Genomic DNA, 9,490 nt, shown 5'->3' on the forward strand with positions numbered 1-9,490 from the left:
AGTAAGTTTCTATGAAGCAAAGTTTGACATCCACCAAAATGCAGCCATACGGCTACAAAGGAAAGCTATACAGCTTTCTCAGAAACTTCGCAGTTGAAGAAAAATTCGTCCTGGTCCAGGATTCGAACCCGGGACCACTGCCTAACCGGAGCAGTCGCTCTACCAACTGAGCTAACCAGGAGGCTAGTCGTTAGTAGCGCGAAAGCGAATTGATCAACAACTCGTGAAGTGAAGGACAGGTGTTAAGTTATGGGGTTCGATGCTGGCGTCTAAGTCAATTCCGGTTGGAGATGCGCTGTGGGATGTTTTGGCCAGCTCCAGGCCCTGCTGGCGATCAGTACCGTGCGAGCACAGACGCCATAAATCCAACTTCAACGCGCTATAAGGTGTGAATACGGAATAAAGTGCTTGCTTAAATAAGGTATGCCTTTACGTAGAAGTGTTATTTCTGAGAGCCAACCAGCGCGGCTCCTGCAATCTAACATCCCGTTGTCGATGTCCCCGATTCCATCTTCAGGCAGGCGCTCGCTTTTGGCTGCCGCATTGTCGTTTCCGCTTGGTCGTGAAGAAGCCCTACCGCCAGCGCTTGATGAACACGACTGATTAGCACAGCCGACAATGACGGCACCTGCGAAAGGCTAACCCTTCCGATGGTCTGCCCCTCCATAAAAGACAATTTATAGAATTGAATGACGGCGTTACGGGATATTCGCAGCACAGCTTCCAATGTGTAATATTCTCTGTCACTTCAGCTTTTTTCGCCATCCACCTGCACAGAGTGGAGTGGCTCATGATTTTTTACATACGTTTTGTTTGAGGCGATCGCGTGGTTTCGGTAGCTACATAAGCATGGGTTGTAGTGCGTCGTAGGCACCACGGCATCGCGGCATGGTAAAGTGTGCACCGCGTCACTGTGGCGGCTTGAATGCGCCCATCGCAACACCGACTCCTGCCTGAATTTTCGGCTGTGTTTTGAGAATTCCGCGCGTATGTGTTTTATTTTCAGCATCACCCTGTGTTCAGGCTGCACGAAGATACCGGCAGGCCTCGTCAACGCGTCGTGATCTGTGCTTTCGTGGCCGTTGCTCCGCTGAGCTTCGCTTACATTTTTGTGAAATACGAAAACATTTTTACGGCGAAGCTGTACTGTCTGATCCCCCAGATTCTCGCGGTGGTGTGGACGCGTTACTCGAGGCGGCCTCAATTGTCTCTCATAAAGGCACCCATAGTAACGTTCGTTGCTTTCGTTCATTCTGTGGGTCGGTCGGTCGGTCGGTCGGTTGTATCTTCGTTCGTTTGTCCTTCATTCGTTCGTAATTTCGTTAATCCCTTCGTTCGTTTGTTTGTCCCTCCATTCGGTCGTTCGTTTGACCCTCCTTTCGTTCGTTCGTGTTAGTCCCTTAATCCATTTCTTCTTTCGTGTTTCTCTTTATCGGTTCCTTCTTTCGTTTATTCGTTTCCTCGTTCTTTAATCGTTAGTTTGCTCGTGCGTTCGCCGTTTGTTTGTCCAACTATTTATTTATTTATTTATTTATTTATTTATTTATTTATTTATTTATTTATTTATTTATTTATTTATTTATTTATTTATTTATTTATTTATTTATTTATTTATTTATTTGACAAAAGGCGCGACCTAAATGAATGTGAGGGTAAACAGAGGGCAAGCGCATCACAGAAGAAGCGGTATACAAACAGGCCTACAGGGGAGACGGCGCACACCGTTCTTAGCTGACGGAAACAAAAAACGCCGAACGATTTCCCCGCCACCCCTTCGTCCCCCCAGGGCTCATCTCCTCGTTCTTGACACCTAATATATAATTAACCCTTCAAAACAGCGCAGAGGCCGGACGCAAGAAGGGACAAACTTGAGCGCTGACGAACAACTGGGGTAGAATTTATAACCGGACATTAAATACACGGAAGAAGAAAGGACTCACGCATGCGTCCGTTTAAGGATAAGACGTCCCTCCAGATATGAAATGGAAGCTTGCATCAGTAACAAAACCAAGCAAACGGAGAGTGTCAAGGCTGTTCTCCAAGGCACATTTAACTCGCTAGGTATGCGATCTATCGTTCTAAAGGTGCAGTCGATGGCGTGCTCACGCATTGTTCACCCCGAATGCAAATCATTGAGGCCGCAAATATTTCCCGGGAGTGAGCATCTCGATAGCGTTTCAAATTGTGTTTCTTTCAGCTTTGGGTGCCCATCACTTTCCTCACATTTATTGCAATGAATTGCAATATTACTTTCCGTTTCTGTGCGCATAATGCACGTTGCCGAAGGCACTGATTTACGCATCTACCACTCCGCTTTACGTAACCTCGTCCGCAGGAAAGCGGTTATTCCCATCCACGCATTCCACACGCACGTATTTCATTGTTATTTGCCTTGGCGCACAGAGACGCCAGTTTGTAGGGCGATGAAAAAACAGTCCGCATGGCTGCATTATCGCCGATCTTCTTCAAAGGGTGTGATACCCCATGCACGTGGGGTATGACGTTACGGTGGCCCTTGAATTGTTTTTCTTGCGACCGTCTTTTTCTTGTCATGTTAGCGCTTACCCTAGGGCCGCCTATACTGCATATCCTATAGGTGCATGGGGTATCACACCTTTTGAAGAAGATCGGCGATAAGGCAGCCGTGCGGACAATTTTTCCATCGTACAACAAACTGCCGTCTTTGTGCGCCAAGGCAAATAGCAACGAGGGCCCAAGAGCCACTCCAATACCTGCCATCACTGCAGGCGAGGTCGAGAGGGGCTCGACCTGCCCTCGAGCGATGGATTGGTTCACCGGCTGCAGCAAGAAGCTGGCGCAAGCAACAGAAGTATCGTTCAATAGGTGCTACTGTCGGCAGCTTACTAGGTAAAAAGGATGAAAGGCTGCATGGTAAACAAAGGCTGCCACTTATGAAATCGGTACAATAAATTCTGCCACGGTGTACAGGAGAGGCCCCACTAACATAGGGCAGATACCGCCTCCGTATATCATACCTTCAGTGCGCCGGGCCAGTTACGGAGCTGCGTGTGAGCCGTGAACGTAGTCGCGGACGCTGGGCGTGACCGCGGTATCCACGTCTCGTCCCGCGAGCTTGCACATGGCGGCGTTGAACGGAACGCTTCTGGGTGCTCGCATGCTTCGGAGGCCGTTGTGTCCCCAGTGTCCGTGCCCGATGGGTGACAGACGCAGCAGGAGGCCTCCGCCAAGCACGTCCACGCCGCGCACGAGAGGGCACAATCCGAACTCTGCCGCGGGGTCCCAAGGGCTGTTGTTCGGCACTCCGGACTGCCCAGGCAAGGGGGAAAGGCGCAATAAATGGGGAATTCATGTTTTATACACCTAAAAATAAACGAGATTCACGAGAAAATTGTTCAGCGATAAGACTCGTGGACAGCTTCCCAAGGTTTTTTTGGCCTTGGCAGGCGCGCCTTACCCGGAGAGCATATCCATCAGGATAAAGTTGCGGTGCACGGTATTCAACTCATAGGTACGCACGAACACATTGTTCTGCAGCCGCTCGGTAAGAAAAATTAATTTTTTTTTTCAAGGAAGGTAAAAGTATGTGCGCGCGCCAAATGCTCTAGCTAAACACAAGGATAACATTCAAATCAAACAATACTATTCAATAAGAAACTGTTTAATACGCATAAAAACAGGCCACTTTAATTCGTTAGTTCGTATAAGCAAAAAGGTGACGGAGGTGTTATCCGCTTGCTTCAACCAGTTGACTGATGACGCATTTTCTCCGACACCTTCCTCTACGAATCCTAGGCCGGGAATTTTCTATGCTTGAGTGCACTATCAAGATCGTGCGAGATTAAAATACACACTGAACAACGGCAGCCTTCAGACGTGCTGCGTAAGGTGAGTATGTGCAACCAATCTGAGGCGTAATTAGCTGTAACAAAGACACGAGCCATTTTTTTAAGCTTAGCTTTATGCCACCACGGCTTCATTAGTTCAATCGGTGCTGAAACCATTGAGGAACAGAGAAGAACACGGGGAAACGAATTTCCTGCATTGCTGCACCCGCTCCTCCTCAGCGATGTGCCCGTAAGGTTGTGGGGGGCATTGGCGTATGTTTCATCGGCGGCAAAAAATATACACCAGTCCTGGAGGCTGAAGAAACGCGAGCGAGCGGAAGCATTGTACGAAATTTCGTTGAGGGCCCAAGAATTCTCAGCGACAAAAAAGGTGACCCAGGGTTCTAAAGAAACGAGCTGAAGAGACAACAAGAGGTGCCGAAAAAGGGCCGTACGTATGAGCGTGAAAAACGCCTGAGAAAATATCGCCAGCGTCAAATACAGAGCGAGTCAGGGGATGGGTAAGGAATATAAAAAACATGTGCACAATCTGCATGTGCAACAGAGGCGGAGGTGCACGCTACGAGCCCCTCCTTCCCTTTTACGCAAAGGCTCTAGAAACGAAGAGGGGCAGGAGGGTTAAGCCCCCCCTTGCTTTCCTGTGTTCAAGAAACTGGGCACAGCCGCCCTGGTATCGGCACAACTACACCAGTGAGGACCATAAAACCAAAAACATAGCTGTAGTGGTCTAATCTAATAGCCCGTGATAAATATGATTGAGTCATTTTGACCGCACAACGGTCCGGTCCGCAAACGCTTGGTTATTATTTTTTTTTTGCCATTCCCTTTGTTTCCTTCGTTCACATAACTTGTTAGTGACACATCATTACCACTGCAGTTTTGATATTCCTGTAGGATGGAGTTAATGATTCCCTTCCTGTTTTAGTGCTCACCACATTGGCTGCCGCTTCTATGGATTCAAACGCTGAAAGAAAAGGCCCCGTGGTTCCTAGAAGGGCCCCTGCCCGCCATTGACGCTTGGGCTGTGCTTCACCCACGGAGAAAGAAGTATTTCTTGCTCCGTGGCTTCACCCAGTAGCTTGTCGCTCGGGCGCTCTGCTGCGAGAGAGACTATTTTAAGTGCGAATGCACTTTATAAGCGACCCTGAATCACTCGTCCGCCGTCCGCGCTCCCCCTCTCCCCTAGCAACGGCGCGGAGGAGGAGAGAGAGCGTGCGTAGCAACGGTTTCGGCATAGCAACGGTCTCCTGCTCGGCGTAGCTGCGGGCGGCGCGCCGCTGCGCCGGTTCGCTTCGCGTTCCGTCCGCGTGAGGGCGCTCGCTCGTCGGCTCCGCATTCCGACGCTCGAGGGCGCTTTCCCAAGCATTTCCCAAGTGAGAGGTACGTAACGTGCGAATGCCAAAGACTTTACCATAGCGCCCCTCCGGATCAAATCGGGTAACTTCGGGTAACATCGGGCAAACTCGGGCATTCGCACTTTGCCATCTTCCCTCTCACTTGGGAAATGCTTGTCTTTTTCTCCCTTCGATGCGCCGTTCCCACTTACCATTGTAGTTAGATGCGAGAGTGTAGCTACATCATCTATTAACCCAGGAAATATCTGTCAGACCCCGACTTGGCTCCCTTCGACCTGGTTCTTTACGCGCCGGAGGAGTTTTCTGGGTAAGGGTTTTCCTTTTGCCTACGTACCCTCGTAAATCTTCATTTTAGAAGAATTCCGGGGCCACTGTGGGCACAAGCAAATTAAGAGTGCGGTCTACAAATCATGCCGCACCTGCCGCAGGAACCCTGCTCCCTGGGGTCCAGAGTTTCGGACGCACGGCTTGTGGAGCAGCGGAGGGTGAAGCAGATTCCGGTACACGGTGGATGTTGCAGACGGCGACGTCCTGCAGAGCACTGCGCGGAACAGCGCGTGGCTGTGCAAGCTGCGCATGCGTCCACTGCGGGCCTCCCCGAAGTACGAAGAGGAGGTGTTTGCGAAGTGCTGGCAGTGGGCACTGTACCGCGTCACCTGCATGGTGGACAGGAGCGTGGAGATTGGTGAGAAGACACGGGACACACTGTCACTGAGCACAACATGCATTCAACACACGGACGGGCTTTCTGATCCACACTCTGAGCGTCGCGCAAGCCATGGTATCCTCATTCCCTCGTCTGAAAAGGCCATGGTTTGCGCCTGGACATATTTTTGCTGCGTACTGCACGTCGCCTCTTTACAGTGAACACATGCTGCAGAGTTCTTTCTGAGGGGCCTACACATGTTGAATGCGTACGCGCTCCATGTGCGCCACGCGCGCAGCGGCAACTTAAACACTGCCGAGATGTCTGTTTGTGGGGAAGATGGTTCAGGCTGGTTGAAGCAAGTACTCAGAGAGAGTCGAATAAAGCGGGATCTTAGGCGTCGTTGACTGTGAGTAGTGGCATGTGTGCCTTGAATATTGCTAGAGATTTCTTGGTGTGCTCATCGAGCGAGCAAGTGTGTGTCACTTCTGCTTATGCACGGAGTGTTTGGTCGTTTTCTGACCATTGCACTGAATCGTGATAAGGTATGTATAATGCTGTGATTTTTAATGCGAAACTGTTGACTGGTCCATTTAGAAGAAAAGGGGCCGTCTGGCATCTGTAGCGCCAAAACAAATACTAAAATGGCTGACGCGCATTGTAAAACAAAGTAAAAACCAACACCCTCAGCTCGACATCCACTTACTGAACTTAACGTCGCCGGCCACATCAGTAGGCTCAGCATTACGTTAACCAGACGTTCAGTCGAGTCATAGGATAGACAACGTAGTAGCTCAGTAGGATTGATCTGTCCTGACGAAATCTGCCGTCAGGTGTTCACGGCCATTTCACCAATACCCTTTCGGTGCGACGTCAAGATACCCACCCACAATTATTGCATACACACTAAACAGAATCAGCCAATGTCGATCACGATTGCCATCAGAGGTTGAAGGCCGATTCAACAATTTTACCTTTGGCTTCGACGTAAGCATACCCGAAATTCTAGCACGTTCCCTCACGGGCGATGGCGGCTACTGTCAAGCGCTCAGTGCCGGCTCACAGGTCGGCCACAGCGCCAACAAACCCTGTCGTACGAGCAATTAGCGGCGTTCAAGCGGACATTAGAGATGTAGAATTCAGAACTCGTAAGAGGCGGTTATGTTTCCTCGGAGTTCTCGTGGTGGAAGCAGGGCAATGCGCTTGCGTTTTCAATGCAGCCAAGAAGGCTGAGCTTCTCATAACGATTGCCGACATCTCAATCGTCAACAATACCCTGATGCTTTCTATGAGGTATTCTCGGTGCGACAGGCAACCGAAGCAGTCCGAATTGTACGCATTTCGGAAGATAGGCACAAGGCAGCACTCGGAAGCTGAGTGCATGAACAAACAACACAATGGAAGCATTGATCACTAAACCCTGTTCATTAGGAAATCATGTTCATAACCAGCGAGAATGCGCACTGCCGGGGAGTAGGCATTCTAATCAGGCGATAAACAGATTGTTAAGGGCCTTGGCATTCTACGCAAGTAGGCGATAATTGAAGGGTTTGGCCTTCTACGTGCACATATAGAGGGAAAATTTAGCTCAGTGCCTGGCACGCTACATCAGATTTCGCGGTAAACTCGCCGCAGCTCGAGCCCTTACCTCCGAGCCTTCGGATGCGGCGAAAGCCATTCGAGAGAAGGCAGATCCCGCAGTGCTGGGTTTCGAGGCCTGTGCTGAAGACGCTGAGCGTGACGACGTCCTGCTACCAATGGGCCTAGCACCGGAATCAGGATGCCCGTCGTCGGCTTCCACGGGAGCCGCAGCAGACAGCGTTGACACCGACGCAGGCTCGATCCACGGGGCCTGGGCCGAGGGTTTTGGCGGGGCTTCGCCGTTACGTAGCTGCAGTACCTCCTGGGAGGCTGAGACCGAAGACGAGCAGCGAATCTCTGAAAGGCTCCTCTGCAAAGATGACCATCGGGTTTTTCCAGACATTTGGCCAGACAGCGCGTCCAAACAAGCGCTCGCAGCGATTGGTGGCTTGGAAGAAAGCCTCCCGGAAGGTAGCGTCTCGTTGTCGTCGCCATCATGCACGTTGGGGACGGGTGATTGAGGCGTCTTCATGGATTTGCTTTCTTGATCGCTCAGCGCGATTCCGTTCGCTGCTCTGTGGCTGCACGGGGCCTGTAGATAAGAAAATGAGTAGCGGCTTCTTAGTTTCCCACATTTCCCCCAATCTTACTACACTACTAGGGAAGCAATCCAACGACGCACTTTATTTACCACCTCTCTTTGAAGTATGGCTTGCGTTTAGTAACCAAAAAAGGTCGTTCTCTACTTGCGTACAGACATGAGTCGGTCACGACGTGTGATCATCGTCACCACCATGCGTTAAGCATCCAAGAATTGCTCAACGATGAATTGCGCCATTTCTTTTAATTGGCGACGATGTTTGTTTGAGTACTCGTTGCGGGTGTTCGATGTTAGCCTTGAGGACGTGTGTGCATGTATGCACGCCAAATATGACACGACGTACCGCGTTTACCTATTTTTTCCGGACACGTGCGCACGCGCTTGTTTTACAGTTGTAGGTGGTTAGTACGCCAGAATGCTGAATTTGTCAACTGTGCCTGATAACAAGATGATTTTTTTATCTGTCTGTGGGACTGGTGGAAGGGGCACCAAAGATTTCTTTAAGGACCGGGACCTGTACACATCGTGAACGTAGGCCGTAACACTGACTTCGCTCTCCTGTTCACACTCAACTTTAAAATGGAGGGTACAGATATCGCGCAGAAGGACCCAGAGCCTCATCAGTGATTGCAATTTTAAGATCAAGCCTCTCTAACAAAGACATCTGCTAAAATACACACATTTCCCTTTCTTCCATGTGATTTTGCTGGATTCCAAAGGACAGGCCGTCCGCATTTCGATTCAATGCTGACATCGCCGAGCCGTTTGTTAATAAAAAAGATGGGTTAATAGAATTGCCCTATTTCTCCAGCAGTAATTGGCAAAAAAAAAATGCAACAGCTTTAATTTAGCCTTAGTTCGCACTTAATGCTGCAAAGGCTGATAAAGGAGGTTACAAAGCACGTCCACTGCCTACAACAGTACGGCGCTCACTGGGGCTTCTCGATTTACCATCTCGGACTCACCGCGGATAGTCTGCGGGTAGTCCGGGAATTCCCCAGAGCCATAGGGATATGTGGGAAAATCGAATGCCGGACTGCTTCTCGGGGAGTCCGCGGTGAGTCCGAGGCGGTAAATCGAAGAGGCCCAGTGTAGCTGCGGGCTGCTGAGTTTATTTTAACGGCGAAGCTATTCTTGGTCGAGGCTTTCATGGGACGAGGTGTGGTAACGCGGGCGCAGCGATGTGGAGAGGGCATAGCTTAACGAGGGGAGAGCAGGTGCAGCGTAGCGGGGAGAGTGGGAGTGAGCGCCAAGACGAGGGTGAGTACGTGCCGAGCGCAGGTGCACGGAGTCAAGGAGAGGAGGAAAGCAGTAGGCCGATTGGAGAACGCGTACGTAACATATGGTTCGGTGGAGCGAGCATATATAGACAAGGGAGCTTGGCAGTCGTTTCCCGAATGTTCTGCAGAAAATGGGTAAAAGTCGCACGCTCTACGGAAGATGTCGCCGTCGAGAGCGCCAGCGAGAATTGCCACGCGAA

At 50.4% G+C, this 9,490-nt stretch overlaps 1 protein-coding gene across 1 annotated transcript; it reads right to left on the reverse strand.

The window, feature by feature from the left end:
* Nucleotides 1-3,005: 3,005 nt before the first annotated feature.
* LOC144166761 (uncharacterized) lies at nt 3,006-7,996 on the reverse strand. The gene is made up of 3 exons (XM_077696248.1): nt 7,477-7,996; nt 5,602-5,838; nt 3,006-3,288 (listed from the first exon to the last, which is right to left on the reverse strand). Exons 1-3 carry the CDS (start codon nt 7,939-7,941, stop codon nt 3,016-3,018), a joined length of 975 nt encoding a protein of 324 aa, XP_077552374.1. The 5' UTR covers nt 7,942-7,996; the 3' UTR covers nt 3,006-3,015.
* Between the last annotated feature and the right edge of the window lie 1,494 nt (nt 7,997-9,490).

This window comes from Haemaphysalis longicornis, unplaced genomic scaffold, assembly GCF_048455015.1.
Source record: "Haemaphysalis longicornis isolate Haplotype H1 unplaced genomic scaffold, Haemaphysalis longicornis Haplotype H1 scaffold_19, whole genome shotgun sequence".
In the NCBI taxonomy this organism is placed as follows: domain Eukaryota; kingdom Metazoa; phylum Arthropoda; class Arachnida; order Ixodida; family Ixodidae; genus Haemaphysalis; species Haemaphysalis longicornis.